Genomic DNA, 18,470 nt, shown 5'->3' on the forward strand with positions numbered 1-18,470 from the left:
GCCTCATTTAGTGTAATTGCATAAAGTCTATTATTTGTCTTATGTGTTTTCTTTAATAAAACTACGTTCTTTATTTGTAATATTTATTTTCTGCCTTGGATTCCTAAAAGGGAATAATTACCTTGTAAACATTGATTAAAGATCTCACTGTTTTTTTGCATAGACATCTCCCAACTTTAAGAGCATTATGGATAACAATCTGCAATAGTCTTAGTTCCACCTATTTGGAAATTTAGTGTAACTTTTCCTTTTCCTTCTCCATTGGCTAGGTGCACTTTTCCTGAAGCATTTGTGCCCAGTTTATCAAACAAATTAATAACCAATGTCATAGGTTTATACCACTAGCAATTATCCAAGGCTAGTAATTTTCATTCATTTGTACTAAATTGGTGATAATTAAATTGCTGTCTTTGGGAAATATCCTTCTGTCCTGTGTCTGAATGTGAAATTGTTTGTTGGTGCTGGCATTTGCCCTTCTATTGAGCCAAGTACTCCCACTAGATATGACCTGGCTTGTTACAATTAAAACAGAGGGACAGTTCTTTTGATTTTAGGGTTGGGCTTTCTGTAGTCAGTTGACTTAATTCCTTTGACCTGGCCTCTCAGACCAGGCTTATTCTTGTTTTTGTGCTTCTCATGACAGCCCTTTTGTTTACACTACTCAACTCTTATTAGCCTCAGAATGTCTTCCAACTTAAAATTTTTCCCATTAAATGCAGAAATAGATGCAGAATAAGATTTAAATAGGGAACTTAGAAACAGTCCCATTTTGTAAATACTCATTTATAGCACTTTACCATAAGTTGCAAGCTTATCAATTAGATTTAATAACATTTTCCATATGGGTTTCTGCATTTGCACATTCTTGCAGCCTAATTGGTAAAATGTTCTCTAAACAAAGAAATCTTGCTAGGTTGGTTTTGCTCTCCATAGACCTTTCTTAAGGCTTCAATCATCCCTTTTGCATGTTCATGTCCTTTGTTTCCTAATTGGGAATTTGAAAGTGCACTAAACAGATTTGTCCTTTACAATCTACATTCTTGTGATCTCATTTTTATACCTTGAAGGTATTGGAACAGGTAATGAAAAATTAGTTTTGTCATCCTTGAACTATACTAAAAAGTCACAGATTATAATGATCTCTGTTAAGTTTCTAATTGGGTTACAGTTTAGCAATTCAAAAGGAAGGAGGGGAGAGTTTCTTTTTACACACAGAGCTCGGGACCAGTTATTAAGCAAATTCCCAACATCTTTTGTTCTAACAGGTTGTGAAGGCTTGTCATTGCTCAAGCAAAATAAAAGCTTGATGCTTTCAGTAGTTTCATAAGCTTGATGCTTTCAGTAGTTCCATAAGTGTAATGGTTCCAGATAGGTTCTCTACATTTCTTTAACTAGACATAGCCACAAAGATGCATTCTCTCACTTGCCACTTAGGCTAATGACTTTCACAAAGATTAATTTCCCAGCTTGCCACCCAGCCTAATAGCTTCCACACAGCTTAACTTTTCAACTTTGCATCCAAGCTAACAACTTCCAGACATATTGTCTTTGCTTGCTATTTAGACTCATAACTTTCCACACAGATTTCTTCATACTCCTCAACACCACACTCTGGATCCCTCCTCCACACACACACACACACACACACACACACACACACACACACACACACACACACTGTCTCACACAAAGCCTCTCTCTCTCTCTCTTTCTGAACAAAACAGTCAATTCGACCCCTTGGGATACAACTACCATTTTAATATTGACACCCCAGACCCTTTTTCTTCCTCCACAGGCCAACAATTTAGATCACGGCAACTTACATTTCAATCATCACATGGCAAGGCACCGCATCTTTCTTTTTTTTTTAAAGAGGACTGGACTCAGCCATTAGGTCTAATACGTAGAGAAAATACCACTTGTACACATAAGTGATGATAAAAATATTATAGGATTTGAAAAAGTAATGTAAAGTTTGGTTTAAAGCAGTTCTCTCCTTTATAAAGAAGAATGTAAATCTGGATTAGTCAGCTTCTGACTGTGATCTATTGCATATAAAGCAGCACCATCTGGCAACATCTGAATTAGCTTCTGTATTTCTATAAATTGTCTAATTTGAATCCAGCTAGTCCATTACATCTAGATTTACACTGATTACGTGTATATGGTTTATGAATTAAGGCCATTGCTTGTGGATCAAATATCTCAAAGGTGAACAATGACCCCCATTTGGCTTCCACTCACTTTTATCCTGACACTTCAAAAGGAAGCCACACTTACCTTGCCTTTTATAGAGACATGTTAATTTAGTTTTTTAAAACTAAGTATAAATTTATGGACGTGAATTTGCAGGTCATTCCCAGCTGGGCAGATAAGAAATTGACTAAATAGTGTAACCCACCAAATAAATTATAAAACCAGCAGAGATTTGGAAGTTCAACAATAGATTACATTTTTAGCAGGTTCTTTATGGTTTCTCTTCTTGTCTGATTAATTCCTAGTAAAGTATCTTGACTCATTCCAAAGTGTTTACCCTAGAGCAGCCTTTGCCAACTTTTTTTTAATCATTGAAAACCCCCTGAAATATTCTTCAGGCTTTGAGAACCCCCCAAAGTGGTGCAATCATGCAAAATATGGTTGGGAAGCATAGCTGTTCATGCACACCAAGGACACCTTCCTTTCCACCCATCCAGTCTTATTATGGGCCATTGGGGGAGCATGTCAACATAACCACGGATGGTCATATCACCCAATAAATATTCAATACATTTCAAAAATATATTGAAAATCAATGAGCTCCTATCCATTCTGGATATCCTTCCAGGGCCATCAAGAAACCCTAGGGTTTCAACCCTGGTTGAGAAAACTTGCCCTTTCTGCTTGCTATTGCTATAAAAGGTTACAGCTTGGGCATGCTTGGTATATACATCATTCAGTTGAAAACAGACACTGACAAGTTCATGGGCATCCTTTCCAATCATCCTTCCCCATGACACTGTAGTGGCTTGCAACTATTCTCTCGTTTGCTGACAGTTTTCTGAGGGCCACCACAAAAGTCTGTGGGTAAACTAAAATTTGCAGCATTTGAAAGATGACACTGAATTATGTCCATCTTTTTTTTCTTACATAATCATTATTGCAACTGCCATCAAGGGGTCTTTGTTGTTAAGTAGTGGATTAGAGACTGAGGCTGCAGTATTAAGAATGTTTTCCTATGAATAAGTGCCATTGAGCAAAATGAGAATTACTTCCATTTAGACTAGATTGTTCCCTGAGTTATAAATCAGAAGAACTATGGTATGAATTTCACCTTTGTCATCAACTTACTAGGTAGGGATCTCATGATAAGCCACTTTGTTCCCCCTTCCGACCTGCAAAGGTAGAAAAAAAATATTCATTTGCTTCACAAAGGACGACAAGATTTTGGCTCCACACTGGTGAAATAAGCTGCCAGCTGAGATTTAGACCCTGACAGAGCTGTCAGAATTCTGTGTAGCCTGTAAAACAGCACTCTTCTCCCTGGCCTATAGTTGAGGAAAAGGGCAGCCTAAATATTAAGCAGGCTTCTCCCTTCTTCTCTTCTTGTTTCCTTATGGGGGCGTATCTATGTGGGCTAGAGTGTGAAGCTGCTGGGAATGGGGAGATTTGTATTGGTTTTTACTAGGTTTTTAATGCATTTATTGAATGTTTAATATTATATATTCTTTGCTTATTGTGCAGACTGCTCCAAGCCCACTTGTGGGGAGGGGTGGTATAAAAGCCAAATTATAAATAAATAAATTGATGTCTGTGAAACATTTCTACACTTCAAAGTGCTATAAAGATGTAGACTCTTGTTAAGACTACTACAGCTGTTGCCTGTGGCAAGAAGAATGGGCCACAGTGTGGGAAGGCTTCAAATGTGTTATTGGTTTCCTAACAATACTGCTAATGGCAACCATGCAGGTTCACATTTTCACTTCACATTTTCAGCCTGCAATCAGCAAGCAGTTAATGGAATCCTTGACGATATTCTGCCAAACTCATAATAACATCCACAGATGTAGTTAAGTTAAACCTTGCATGTGAGTTAATAACAAAATATTGGGATATCAATTCTTTAAAGAAAATTTAAAATAAAATTTGATTGCAGTGGGGGGCTGGCTGATAGCACAAAGCAACTTCATCATTACATATATTAAAATGAAGCTAAACTAGCAGAAAAAAACATATTTTCTTAAAATGACAGGAAAATACTGCAAGGTCTCACAGAGCATTTATTAGTAAAGTATATCAAAGATTTCTGTTATGATCTTTACAGCTCTTCTCATAGCCTGAGATATTTCTTAGTGATGGATCAGCCTTACAGAATAAGAATCACAAACATTTTTGCTTTAAAAAATCTTCTAAACACAATTTGCATGAGGACAGCTTTACTTCCCATCACTCAGAAACTAGGATGTCTGTTGTGGTTAGAATAAGGGAAGGTGATTGTAAGGCACTTTGAGACTTCTTTGGGTGGTGAAAAGCAAGGCATAAAAGCCACCTCTTCTTCTTCTATGTCTTTAGCTTGTATAGGAACCATTCTATACAGTCCTGAATCGGCACCGGTCAAAATGACCACCTGGCATTTTGAAATGTGCAGGTTCAGATGTGTATGGAACTGATCCCAGGCAAACTACAGACATCAAATGTGCGGGAGACCTTCCCCAGATGCTCCTCTGCATGATCTCCAAGTTGTTGTTTTAAAGATGTATAAACATTTAGCTGGAACACAAATAGTCTTTTAGGAGAAGTATTTGTTCATGAGCTGCTACAAACACTTTAAAACTTTGTGCAGACTTACCTGCCATGAACTTTGCTTTGCAAACCACAAACTGATCAAAATTCATCATGAAATTTAGTTTGTGAGCAGGTTTGTACTTATCCTTACAAAAGACCTCCAAGATCCCTGATTAATGTGGCTTGGAGGAAAATTTCTTTCTGTCCCCAAAGTGGCTATCAGAATTACCATGGAAATGTAAGAAAGGCAACCAGAGCTGAATACTGATTCATCCCCACCCTCTCACTGATTCATCTCTCCCTCTCAGGATCTGTCTGTTCACATAATCAGAGAGCCCACCACCTCCTAAGAAAGCAAGTTTCACTGAGGAACTACTCTGTCAGGAAGTTCTTCCTAATGTTTAGCCATACAGAGCCCAGGGCAGATCCCCGAGTCATACCACTTACCACTCCTTTCCAAGAGAACGAGGAATCGTCAATAAGCACTCTATCAAGCAATTACAAAACCATCAAATAGTAAGGATCCAGACTCCATTTTACCAAGATTATTATGTAGAGTCTTATCAAAAGTCTCACTGTAATAAAGATAAATTCTGTCCACAGCATTCCCCTGATTCAGCAAGATGGTACCTTTCAAAAAAGGAGATAAAGTTAGTCTAACAATTCAGTGGCTGCCACTGTATCTAATTCAAAATTTCAAGAATGTTGCTAAATCATGATTTGGAGTCATTGCTGTAGTTCCCATCCATCCATGCTATATAACATGCAAACCCTCTTAGGATTTGTAAAACTATATCTACCTGCCATTGTTCTCAAATAGCTTTATACCTTTTGAGATGTGAGGGTGACTGCCATATCTCCTCCACCACCACTTTCAGAGGAGAATAATCCAATTGATTATTTGGCTGAAGATGTTGTTTCAGTTTCAAAGCAGGGAGGTAAGAATACAAAGCAAGACAATTATACCAGCAATCTTTAGCTACTAAAAAACACTGCACTGAAAATCTCCCTAGGGCTCCCCCCAAGAGTTGTATGACTCTAAGTTGCTCATCTATACAAGGAAACAATGACTGGGTAGGCAGGCTGCTGTGGGATCCCCTTGAGTTTCTTCAGAGGATTTCTACAATCAAGGTAAAATATTCCTTTGGGAGTCTGTTTAGCATAACAGAAAGGTAATGCAGCATGTCAGATGGCCTTCTTCTGACAAGAGAAGTCAAGTTAGTTACTCTACATTATACACTAGATGTGTTTACTGTTAATATGGACTTGTTACGTAATGCATCAGTTTCTTCTTCCTCCCAATGTTGAAACTGTTGCTGATATGTTATAACTGTTATATCTACGGTGTTCCATGTAAACTGCCCAGAGCTGTAAAGAATGGGTGGTATAAAAATCCAAACAAACAAATAAATAAAATGATATGATGGAAAGTAGCATTTCTCCTTGCAACATTTTCCTGACCTTAAATGGTCATGTGGAGCTGCAATTGAGCAAATATATGGGTGTAGGGGGAAAGACTTAGCCCCAGTACTTCTTTCCTAATCCAAACTGAACCCATTGACTTTTCCCCCTGTTTTTTTTTTTTAATGCTAGGAGCACCATTCATGGAATATCCAGCATCACTTCTAGTTTGTCCCTCAATGGTAATGACTTGGGGCCATTTCGCACGGCTTCAAAGTAGCAGAATGGTTGCTATTTGGAAACGCTACTAATTTGCCATAACCCACGACGTCGTAGACAATCTGCAACAATCCTGAAACCAATCAGCAAAAAGCGCTTCGTTGTGGCGCTTTCAGGGGAATCCAGAAAAGTGGATTCACCCTCCGGATAGCGATACACTCCTGCAACCAATCTGCAACAGTAGCGCTAAAGACCTGTGCGTTACCATTGTTACTGGTTCTTCAAAGTCCCTCCCCCTGGCTCTCTCCTCCAAACTTCCGGCGAAGCGATCGCCATTTTTTTTTCTCCGAGCGAGCGGGGATAAACGCACCGGCGAGCCTCTTTCTGTTTAGAGGCTTCCCTGGCTTCAGTCCTTCACTTTTAGTCACTAAGCACAAACCACTGAAAAGCCCGTTTGCTGAAATAAAGTCCCTTTATTTTTTACAAATAAATTCAGCCGAAAATCGAGCCCGTGAGGGGGGGGGGATTTTTTTTTTATCACTCGAGGCAGCGTGCAAACGATCATACAATCAAACGACAGCTCACATTAGGCAGCTGGATGGGTCTCTCCGTAGCAACGAATCTACCTAGATTTGTTGCTATGGGTCGTTTTTTTTTTTTTTTAAACCTTTCTTAAAGGGAAAGGGGCTGTTTGGGAGCATGCTAACGGCTGCCCATTGGCTGCTTGACGGCCAGGGGCGGGACGAGCTTGGCAATAGCGCTTCCTTTCTAGCGATTTCTGCCGAGACCGGAAGCCTGTGGGAAACGCTAAAAAACGCAACTGATTCCACTACAAAGGCAGGTATGCATAACGACGAATTCCACTATTTTAAATGGCGATTTTTCATTCCGCAAACAATTTGCAACAAAGATCCCTGTGCGAAAAGGCCCTTGGTCTTCATTGTCCTTGTTGGTTATGTTATTATATCTTCTGACTTAATCAATGTATTTTGTCAAGTTTTTTGCTTTTGTTTTTCATAAGCAATTGTAAACTATAATTATATACAGGGACCAATTCCACACAGAGGTGCAAAACCTGTGCTGCCTCTTGCTTGCAAACACACAGTTGTAAGCCGTGCATTTGCAAGCTTTCTGATGGGAGACCGGCATTGTCGCAGCTTTTTGCCTCCCAATGAGGTGGCAAGGGAAAACAAGTCAAACTTATCCCCCCCCAGCTTGTCAATCACAGCAAGCCACCAACCTAAGCACCTCAGAGACTCAAATTTTCATTCCTCCCCAAGCACTGAAATTATTTTTTTCAAAAAAGGTGCACTTCCACATTGCTATACAGTAATGCAACAACATTAAAGCATTTTTAATTTAAAAAATCAACACTTCTATGTTTCTATGGAGAAATGCCCCAACGATAAAGCATCCCCCCCCTCTTTTGGGATTCGTGTTGTTTTGGTCTCTATGTTCTGGTAGATTTGTGAGAGGCTGGACATGGTGTCTGGACCTCAAAGAGTGACTGTGTGCAAACAGTAAGGCTTAAAAAACAAAGAACATGGAAGCCAGAGGGTTGCTTCATCGTGCCCCTCCCCCCTTTCCCCATTCATTCTCCACAGACAGAAAACACAAATGGGACTGTATTTTGCCTGCCCAAATCCCAAAAAAACATGAACACTTAAGGGAACATTTTATTCTAACTTAGGCAAAGTAGATTTGCAATCGCTCAGCAATGCGGACTGTGCCATTTTTTATTTTAAAAATTTTCATGCAAGAGAGAGGAGGGCAAGTGTGAGGGAGGGCAAGATGCTGCAGGGACTGTCATGCCTTTCTCGTTCCACACAGGCTTGCCCTTCATTGTTCCCAGATGGGAAATGCATCTAGGTGGCAAATCCAGTGCTGGTGATTTCCCTCATCTTGAGGCAAATCTGGCCAAAATTCAAGCCAGCCCCTGGACAGCCTCAGGTTGCTGACGACATCATGTGGAATCAGCACTAAAACCTGCCAGCAACCAGAAATTTTCCAGGGGTGGATTTCTCATGCAGAATCAGTCAGGGTTATATCTACATGGTTAAAATATAATTACATTCAGGGTTATTCCCTGAATACTGAGTTTTAAGATGCTTTGAAGGATGGCAGTGAACACTACAGACTGAAGTCAGTGGGCTTAGAAAAATGTAACTTTGTTTAGAATTACACTGCAAAAGACTAGAGAAAGTGTTCATTAGTTTTTATATTAATGTTGTATATGCAAAAACAATTAAGATAAAAATCTTATATATGCAAAAATGGTTAAGGTAAAACTCTTACATCAATCTCTACATTTTCTTTTAAGACTGATTTTTAAATATATAGAAATGTACCAACTATTTAGTAATTCTTTCATATATCTGCATTTTTTTCAGGATTAAAAAATACCTCCAAAAATAGGAAAACAGAAAATTATCACCCCCAAAAAAATTTACGGAAACTTCACTATTTCATCACTGCAAATGTTCTTACATCTTGTACAGCTGCCTTCTACTATAGGATCTGATAGCTCTATCCATGATACTTCAATCATTTCAATAGCAATTAGGCCAGCGAATAAAACCACCACAGCAACAAGGCCCAAACAGTCCTACTACATTAAATCTGTTGGTCTGTTAATGGAACATATTCTTTATGGAAACTGCTCTAATGAAAAAAGCTTTGTGGAAACATCATAAAACTCTGCCAAATGTTGGGAAAGCCCCTGCTAACATGTCTATCATCTCATGTTCAAAACAGGCTGCAACATCCGTTGTGTCAGATCCTCTTGTACTTTCACCAGAAATAGTTGGTTTAAATTCTCTTAAAATAAGCTCTGTGAAAAAGAGGCCAAGGACTGTCCTAATATCAAAACGGTCAAGCATTAGAGCCATGTCTCAGGATCAATGGGATCGGCCAATCATTCCACCAAGAAGACCTGGTTTCAGGGTGTGCTTTATCTGTGGCAAGGAGTTTGGGTCACAGTCCCTTCCTATTCATGAGCCAAAATGCCTGGAGAAGTGGCACATTGAAAATGACAAGTTACCAAAACATCTCAAAAGACCAGTGCCTATTAAACCTCAGAGCCTTTCAGTAAGTTCTGATAATATTAAGTCTGGAAATGGATTGTCTGGTCAGAGTAATCAAGTCCATCTTCTCCCCTGTGAAAACTGCAGTCGTACTTTTCTTCCAGATCGTCTGCTTGTACATCAACGGAGCTGTAAGACAAAGACCATCCCAGGGCCTTCTAACTCAGGTTTCACTACATCTTCTAAATCCTCTTACTCTGGGTCTACATCAACTGCACCAGACAAGGTAAATGAGAATGCACAAGAGGAACAATTGTTTCTATGAGCAAACTCCAGGATAACATTCTACTCCCAATGAAGTTACTGGTAAAATGTTCACTAAAACTGAAAAATACAATAGCTGCTTAAGGCGTTTAGGGCTCTTTTGAGTCCTACAGGTATCCTGGAAAATATTGCTAGATGATCCGCATAATGCAATACTGGAATATGCTCCTCACCAATTTTAATGGGGTGTATTTATAGATTATTGAAGTGATTGACTGTGCCATTAATATAAAAATTAAATAGGAGCTAATATGCATCCCTGCTCAACTCCTTTTGTTGTATTAATTTGGTTTGAGAGATGGCCTTGAGTACTACATTTAACTCTAATATTATTCTTTTCATGTAATTCAAGTATATGTGTCCCACCCAATTTGTCCCAAAGTATGTTCCCCAGAAGGGAATCAAACACAGATTTAAAATCCATGAAGGTGACATAAAGAGAAATCACTCCATTTGTAAAATATTTTGCTATAAGGTGACCTAGTATTATACATTAGTCAAGTGTGGCTTAACCATAATGATCTCAGTTAATAGATAACTCTGCACCAACCATTAAGCTGTTTGCTTGTAAACATATACGTCTCTTCCATAGGTTCTAAGATGCAAATAGATGCTCTATGGGAGGAATTTGAGACATATATAAAGGATCTCCAGTACAGAAGATCTCCTACTTATCAGCATTTCTTATAATGCGTGGGAGAGAGATTTTAATGCTCTGCTGGACCACAATGATCATACTCTCTATGACAAATACAAAAAAATAATAGTTAATTATTTCCAAAACATACTGTATTTATTTTGCCAACCGAACTTCATATGCCATAATTCTTTGTGTATCTAAGGCATGGGTCCTTCACTGTCACAATGGTGAAATCATTTTAACACTCAGTAAAAAGATCTATTTTATCTTTCCCATCCCCTTAGTGTTACTGTTCTACATATACAGCAACTATAGTCATCAGTCTGGATTACAGTCATCAAATTTAGCTGCCACAGGCATCTATGCACTATTAGCCGCTTGTAACTATGATTTGCTGATACTTACATCTGCAGTTAAGGGCCTTATGGAGGCTAAACAAATCTTTCTACATACTCAGGGAACTCCCCAGTTGGACAGAAAAATCTGAAATCTTAACAAAAATATATTAGGGGGATTAAATTGCCCTCAATTAAAAAGCATCGTTTCTGAATGTGAAGGATCTGCTACAGATGATTTTCTTTTTACACCTTTAATGAAAATTTCCTGAACTATAGAATAAATCAGTTACTCTGAGTTTTTATGACCAAAGTTGCTGCATTATAATCTATTTAGTAATTGAATGTATGGGCTCATTTGGACTAACCAAGCACATTTGTATCTAAAATAAGCAGTCTAAACCTCTGGCAGCACAAGTCAGTTTTTATATCCTTTTTCTTGGATCCTGCTTTTCATGTGCATCATGGCAATCTGTGGAACAAAATCAAAAACCACAATAAAAAGGAAGAGTACACTGTATTTCTATAGGAACTCTCCTCTTTCTGACCAGTGCAGCCTCTGTTGTTACAGGCTTTTGATATCCTCCTTTACAACATGCAGTTGAAAGCTCAGTTCTGAAATTCTGTCAATTGTATATTGACCATCCAGTGCTGCCATCTGCTGTATTGTATATCTGCTTACAAAATAGAATACATGTTTTCCTCTTGTCTTTCCTCTATTACCCAACATACAGAGAAACAATGGCCATAACTTGCAGTAACGTATGATTGGAAGTTGAAACAGTGGATTCCATATCCTTACCATTAAAATGGAATAATTATTTGAGGCATATTTGCCATTCTAATTAATAGCTTTTTTTTTTTAACCTTGACATCAGAATCTCACCCTCTGAATAGAGGAAACTTTCACTTAAAATCAGTTTTTCGTTGAGGACACATTTGATGGATCATAAAAGCTGTGATTCTTGGGAACTGGTGGCCAAAGGATTTACAGTAGAATCAAGTGCTGGAATTCATATATAAAAGTCACTGCCTGGGTCTGTGATTCTGTGCTACAATCCTGTTGAGCTGTCATTTGCCACAATGGGGCACTGTGTTCTGCTGGCATGTACTAGCAGGTTGGCAAATGGTGCTGAACCAATTGTAATTATTGGGGTTTTAATGAGTATTTTATGGGGTTTTATTGTCTGGATTGTTTTTTGTAACCAGCCGTGAGCTGGTCTCCAAGAGCAGCGGGATATAAATCCAATAAATCAATAACACTATAGGATGGCACAGCTTCTGAGCTTTAGTACATTGCACAGGATTTGTTGACTGTAGAAATGCCCCCTCCCCTGTAGAATGCCCCTGTAGAAGTGCCCGAGGATTCTCTGATATGTATTTGGGTCTATTGGATTGGCACGGGATCTGTATGACAGTCAGGTTCTCCTGCTAGACTGGCCTTGTAAAAATGCCCCCCTCACTTTCACTGCAGAGATTGTCTGGGACATTCTACTAGGTTTGTATTGCCTTGCACTTTTTTCTCACATAGAATTCAATGGAGGATGAGAGAACCACTATAGAATCAGATCCCCTGATCCAAACCTTTTGAAACTTAGGGATTCTTTTGAGAAGAGACTCCAACCATTATGCCACAAATTTGGTTCCTCTACCTGAAACCTTTCCCTCACCAGAGCACTATTGACAGTCTAGATTTCCTATAGACTTTAATGGCTCCATAGGTTATAATGAAGACAAATCAATTCAGGAGTCATGAATCTCGCTGAATCTGAATCCCTATATTAAGACTTGGGTTCAGGCTATTCAGCATATACTGAATCAATTTGGCCCAAACCTGGAAAAAGGCAGAATTTTTTGCACACCCCTAGTCCACACTACACATTTCACCTAACCCAGTTTGACATAGAACTAACAACTATGGGTTGGAAAATACCAGGAGATTTGGCGTTTGAGCCTCGGGTCTTGTGAAGGGAGGGGCCTCAGCAGAGTATAATACCATAGAGCCCCCTCCCCAAAGCAGCCATTTTCTCCAGAGGAACTGGTTTCCATTGTCTGAGGATCACTTGCAACTATGGGAGATCTCCAGGCCCCACTTGGAGGCCATATCAAAAATGAAGACCAGTCAACCCCATGAAGATGCAAATGAAGAAAAAAGGAATGATGAACTGCTGTACAATAAAGTTCTTTTAATGAACAAAAAGTCTTTGATTTATTTTATATGTAAACATACACCGGAGCTCAGCCAGAATAAGGTCCGGACTTCACAAACAACAGCTTTTGTCAGTTTCATGGCCCAGATTAGATATCTGGAATTTCTGGTCACAGACTTGGAAGGACATGTGACAAAAAGTGTCTGCACTTGCTGTCCATCAGAATGGACGGTAGTAGGCTAGATGGACTGTGGTCTGATTCACTTAAAAGCCTCTCCACCATTCTTTGTAAACCAAAAGTATAGCATACAAAACATTCAGCCAAAACAGGTTGCCAATTCATGTAATAACCAAAAAAGCCAAGTTGAAATTACACACATTTATTTTATACCACATTACATTGAAACTTGCTCAGCATTTCTAAAGTGGATTTCAAGGGAGAATTTGTTCAGAGCCCACCTAAAAGTTTCTAAAGTGAGCTAACCCAAAAGTAATGAGATAACAGATCTAAATGTTCCACCAGGGATTATTAACTGTTGATTTCTAGACCCTGAGTTCAATTATTGCTCTGTGTGAAAAGCCTTGCTCTAATGAAGGAAGTCTCCCTCCAACAGAGCATACATTTTGACTAGACAAAACTCCTTCAGCCAGGGTAGAAAGGAATCCTTGGATGTCATTCTATATTTTTCAGGAATTAAAATGTGGCATAAAGCAATTTGAACCTGTTTCCTCTCACCTCACTATGACAATAGGATTCCTTTCAGTAAGACTGTCCTGCAATTTACATTATTTTCTGAAATCAATTGTCTTTTAATTTTTCTTGTTTTCCACAGACTGCAGTGATAAGGCGACCCCCAACTGTCATTTGTTACATTTGTGGGCGTGAGTATGGAACTAAGTCTATAAGCATCCATGAACCACAGTGCCTGAAAAAATGGCACAATGAGAATGATCAACTGCCTAAACATTTACGAAGACCGGAACCCAAGAAGCCAGAGATCAGATCCATAGGAGGTAAAGTCCATCTCATCTAAAATGTTCAGTGTAGGGATTGAAGGGGTGGTGGAACAGCTTCACATCTATTAAATGGTAGTGTGGTTTTAGTTTTTGACTGGCACTTAGCTTTCTTGGAATTTAGCTTATTTTATCTTACAAACTCAATGCTGTTTTGTATTTCTGAAGACCTGTATATTAGTCACATTTCTAAATTCCTTACCATAAAATAAATGGACAAATGGATCTAACAAATTCTGTGGCATTTATTTATTTAGCTATTTTTACCCTGATTTACTTCCTATCCGGGACACAAGGCAGCTAACAACATCATTCTCCATTCCACATTTAATCCTCCAGAAAGAAGGTTAATTTGATACAGAGTGGCTGGCCCAAGGCCACTGATTCAACCTTCATGGCATATGAAATGCCAGCACAAATGTTGCAATAACAAGACAAGTTTGCCAGATTCCAAGTCTATGGAGAGGGTTTATGCGGGATCAAAGTATGCTTCTGAATTCAAGGAGTATCTCTAGCACAGAGCTGTAGTTACTGCTCTTCATCCTGCAGTTCTGAAGTCCAGAACTGGAATTGCTTCCCATCTTCTTAGAAGAATAAGTAGATGATCTACAATTTGTGCAGGTGATGATCTACAGTTATGCAGACATAATAGAGGATACTTGTGCAATATTTACACTTGTCAACTCTAAGTTAGTAAATTCATGGACGTTTGGGATAGAGCCTGGGGAAGGCTGAGTTTGGGGGAGGGAGAGGAAAGAGCTCAGTGATATCATAGTGTCTACCCTCCAAAGCAGTCATTTTCTGCAGAGCAAGCTCTGTAGTCTAGAGTTCAGGTTGTATTTCTGGAAGATCTCCACGTTCCACCTGGAGATAGGCAACCCTAGCAAAACTTTGGGCCAGAGTGTCCCAGTGCCACAGAGTTGAAAAGCTGGCCTGCAAGTGTGAAATTTACTACTTTGCTGAATTGTTTAAAATATTTATCTTCTGCATTATCTTCTTAGTTTCAAGGCCCCTTAAAAGGGGGGGGGGGAGAGTTGCAAGGGCACAGAAAGCAACATAAAAGCCCTTTAACAAGATACAAATAACACATAGTTGGTAGGGTAGCAACCACAAACTGGTAATCAGTGAGAGACTTATCAGTTGGGTGGGGGCCCTTGCTCACAACATAGGGATATCGCCAAGGACATAATGACATCACTTTCAGTGTTGACAGGCAGTAAAATCACTACACTGTTGATGAAACTCTAGCATTCAGCAAAACCATAGAGATTTGGCCAAATGTAGAGCATTGCAGGGAACACAGGAATATTACTTTTCAATTGTGCCACAAGTGAAATTATCATGTATCCAGCAATGTTTTTCAGTCCCTACCCCTTCCCATTTTTTCTGCTGCCCAAATGAATGGCAGGGAGAATGATCAGCAGGAGGCCTGATATGGTTGCCAACCTTCAGGTATATCCTTGAAATCTCCTGGAATTAAAACTCCAGGCAACAGAGATCAGTTCTCTTGGAGAACATGGCTGCTTTGAGGGGTGAACTGTCTGTCTGTCTGTCTATGTTTATATACCACCCTCATTTGTGGCTCAGGGCAGTTTACTGAAAATGTTCGATTAGTAACAAATAAATTTGCTGACTCTGTCAGCAATCTTAACATTATAATATAACATCAATTTCAGGTAACTATATCAACAATGTTAATGTTCCACGATCATAATATAACATTTACAGGCAAACATTTCATCCACAGTACCAGAGAGGATGCTTACAATGACACCCCTGGAAGCTTCAGAAATTTGGGGAAAAGAGGGAATTAAAGCAAGGTGCCACATCAGCCAAAGGCCTCCATGTATGTGTGTCTTCTAGAAATAGACAGCACTAGGAGCACATTCTATTGTCTTTGCTCAGTGGTACCTGAGGTACCTGTGGGAAGTAATGGAGAGATGAATAGAAAATGCTCTGGTTTTAAATCATATTTACATGCCTTCTGGTAAACAAGAAAAACACATGGAAACTCTAGCATTTGACAATATCCCTATGGTAGAACCATAGGGAATCCACAGATATCACTTCCAATTTTTACCATAACTGATAGAAGCATACCAGCACCCTAGGCCTCACCCTCCCATTTCTCCCAGGGGTTGCCAGCTGTGGCCTGGCAATCCTTTGTGTAAGAGTGTTTCTTTCACCAACTTGGAGCCAGAACTCTGCATCCCATGCATGTGGGGGGGGGGGAGCGGATGAGGAGTTTCAGGAGGAAATGACTAGCAGGACTATTTCCCTCCTCTTTGTCTCTGCTGCACAGCACCCCTTCCCCAAGGCAGCATGTAACAGAGAGGAGGTTATTGTCCTATCACAGCTGTACTGCAATGTGCTGTCTGCCCCAGAATTTTCCAAGACACACAAAATACACATTCATTTCCTGCCAATGAAAAGGATACATGCTTCAGCCAAAAAAGAAACACCAGTTGTTTGCTCATCCAGTGAAAATGAATATTAGGAGCAGACAGTTTTAAAGATCTAAGACTTACTGTTTGCATATGAAGCATGGGATATGAATCATATTACAACTATATGGGGCCTTATGGAAAGATTCGTTTTTTGTCTATTATATAATCAACTATGGACTTAATTTTTTTTTAGACATATCTGGGCCCTGTGTGCAGAAAATCTAGGCAATGCACTGTAGTTATTGCCTAAAATACCATGTCTTTTGGCAAAGGCAAGCCACTTGCTGTTTCATATAAAGCTATGCATTTTTCTTGCCAGACACTGCCAAGGAAGATTGGGAGGTATAGATGCCATTGGTAAAAGCTTATACAGCTGTTAAATAGTCTCAGCTTAATGTGGAAGGGAAATGAGCTTTGATACACATTTGAATACCCAGAGAAAGCAAGGCTTTTGATATAAATCATACTATTTCAAATGGATTCCATCAGCCCCAGTTTCTAGGCTTGATTGCAGAGACGTAGCAGGGAGGGTCGGATGACATGGACTTCAACTGAAGTTTGCTCATGTGGCCGGCTGGTCTTCAAGTTAACCTGCTCTCACATACAAAGCAACAATACAACCCCCCCCCCCAAAAAAAAAAAACAAATTAACCTAAATTGAATCTTTTACCCCAAAAGCAGCAGGGGAGGAGAGAGGGAGGAGGACATAGCAATGCAGAGAACATTGTGTGCTTTTTCTGCCGTTACTTTGGTCAGATATCATTGGCTCATTAAGCCAGACTTGTAAGACAGCCAAGTGGTGAAACTGGCTGATATTGAAGTTTAGGCGGATATGTTAACAATTAGTTAAGAATGTATAACATAACACATGGTAAAATATTTTATCCATATATACAAGATACTTCAATTTGTAGTTAACTTTGTTTGACCCCAGAGACAATGAACAATGTTTGGTAGGCCTTTCCCAAGCTGAATGATTTAGTTAAAACTGAAAGGCTCAGTCAACAGGTATTTCCTGAAAATATTTTCCATGCAAAGTTGAATGCGGTTCTGCAGAATGAAAACTGATATTTTCTCTTTTTAATTTTCCAGCCAAAGGTTACTATGATCTTGATGGTTTAAACGAGTCTGCCTGGAAGAGTGCCCAGAGCCAGTTAGTTCCATGTGATATTTGTGGTCGTACCTTCCTGCCAGACAGACTGATCGTCCACCAGCGGTCATGTAAACCGAAGATCCCAAAATAAAAGTTCCCGCTTTCAAGCCAAAATTTGAAAGAACAAAATTGCCTTCACAACATATTGGACATAAGTTTTAACAGTGGACAGTCAGGACAGTATATAGAACCAAGTTCTCAACATGCCCTGTTCATAATTATTGTGCATTTATTAGGTAAAATATAGACATTGTTCTTCTACTGTTATTTTTGCAGCAGTGATACTGATCATGTGTTTCATTATAATGTGAGTCCAAGCCACGCCATCAGACTGAAGCCTATGGGGTAGGTTGTAGCCTAGAGATTGTGCAGTGTGAATATCACTGTTCTACTTTAGCATACTGTGTTACAGACTGATTATGTTTTAGTAAATCATGTGTTAAACTCAGTCACCATTTGTTTCCCTCCACTTATTTTTTACTTGTGATGTTTCAGTTAAAATGCCTTCTGGGGAAAAAGCCAATAAAAGTTTTAGCAACCTTCTCACATCACATGTCTGGAATATATAATATTTAGGCTCTACAAATATCTTTATCTGATTACCAACCTGGCATACAGGTTCTGAAGGTTATAGTTAACTAGCAAGAAAGTCCATTGCAAGCAGGAATGAAATGGGCACTGGGACCCAGGGGACACCAGGAGGTGCAGATCTCTCTCTCTGTCTCTGTCTCTGTCTCTCTGTCTCTCTCTCCCTCTTGCTGCCTGTCTCTCAGTGTGTCTCACAGCAGGAGCCATAGCAGGTAATCAGAGCTGGTTTGTAGGAGGGGAAGGAAGGCCGGTGTGCAATTTGGGGCAACTCTGTCTCTCTCTCTCTCTCTCTCCGTCGCAGCACAGGTGGCTCTCTCTGTGTCTTTGTCAGCAGCTTGGGGCAGCTCTCTCTGTATCTCTCTCTGCCTCCCTTGCAGCAGGAGCAATAGGAGGGAATGAGGACTCCTGTTCAGTC

The 18,470-nt window shown here is 39.5% G+C and overlaps 1 protein-coding gene across 8 annotated transcripts in view; it reads left to right on the plus strand.

Annotated features, from left to right (window-relative positions):
- ZNF475 (zinc finger protein 475) overlaps positions 1-18,011 on the plus strand; it is a 56,014-nt gene extending 38,003 nt beyond the window's left edge. For 3 of the 8 annotated variants that reach the window (XM_077344389.1, XM_077344390.1, XM_077344385.1), the window contains exons 2-4: positions 8,772-9,690; positions 13,687-13,867; positions 17,407-18,007. In XM_077344389.1, coding sequence (XP_077200504.1) covers positions 9,031-9,690; positions 13,687-13,867; positions 17,407-17,558 — 993 coding nt within the window. In that variant the 5' untranslated portion in view covers positions 8,772-9,030 and the 3' untranslated portion in view covers positions 17,559-18,007. Of the gene's footprint in view, positions 1-5,069; positions 5,278-6,354; positions 6,405-8,771; positions 9,691-13,686; positions 13,868-17,406 lie in introns of all 8 variants that reach the window. The other 5 variants (XM_077344387.1, XM_077344386.1, XM_077344392.1 and 2 more) reach the window with 3 other exon arrangements.
- Positions 18,012-18,470: the final 459 nt, after the last annotated feature.

The sequence above is a fragment of the Paroedura picta genome, chromosome 7 (genome assembly GCF_049243985.1).
Source record: "Paroedura picta isolate Pp20150507F chromosome 7, Ppicta_v3.0, whole genome shotgun sequence".
Taxonomy (NCBI): domain Eukaryota; kingdom Metazoa; phylum Chordata; class Lepidosauria; order Squamata; family Gekkonidae; genus Paroedura; species Paroedura picta.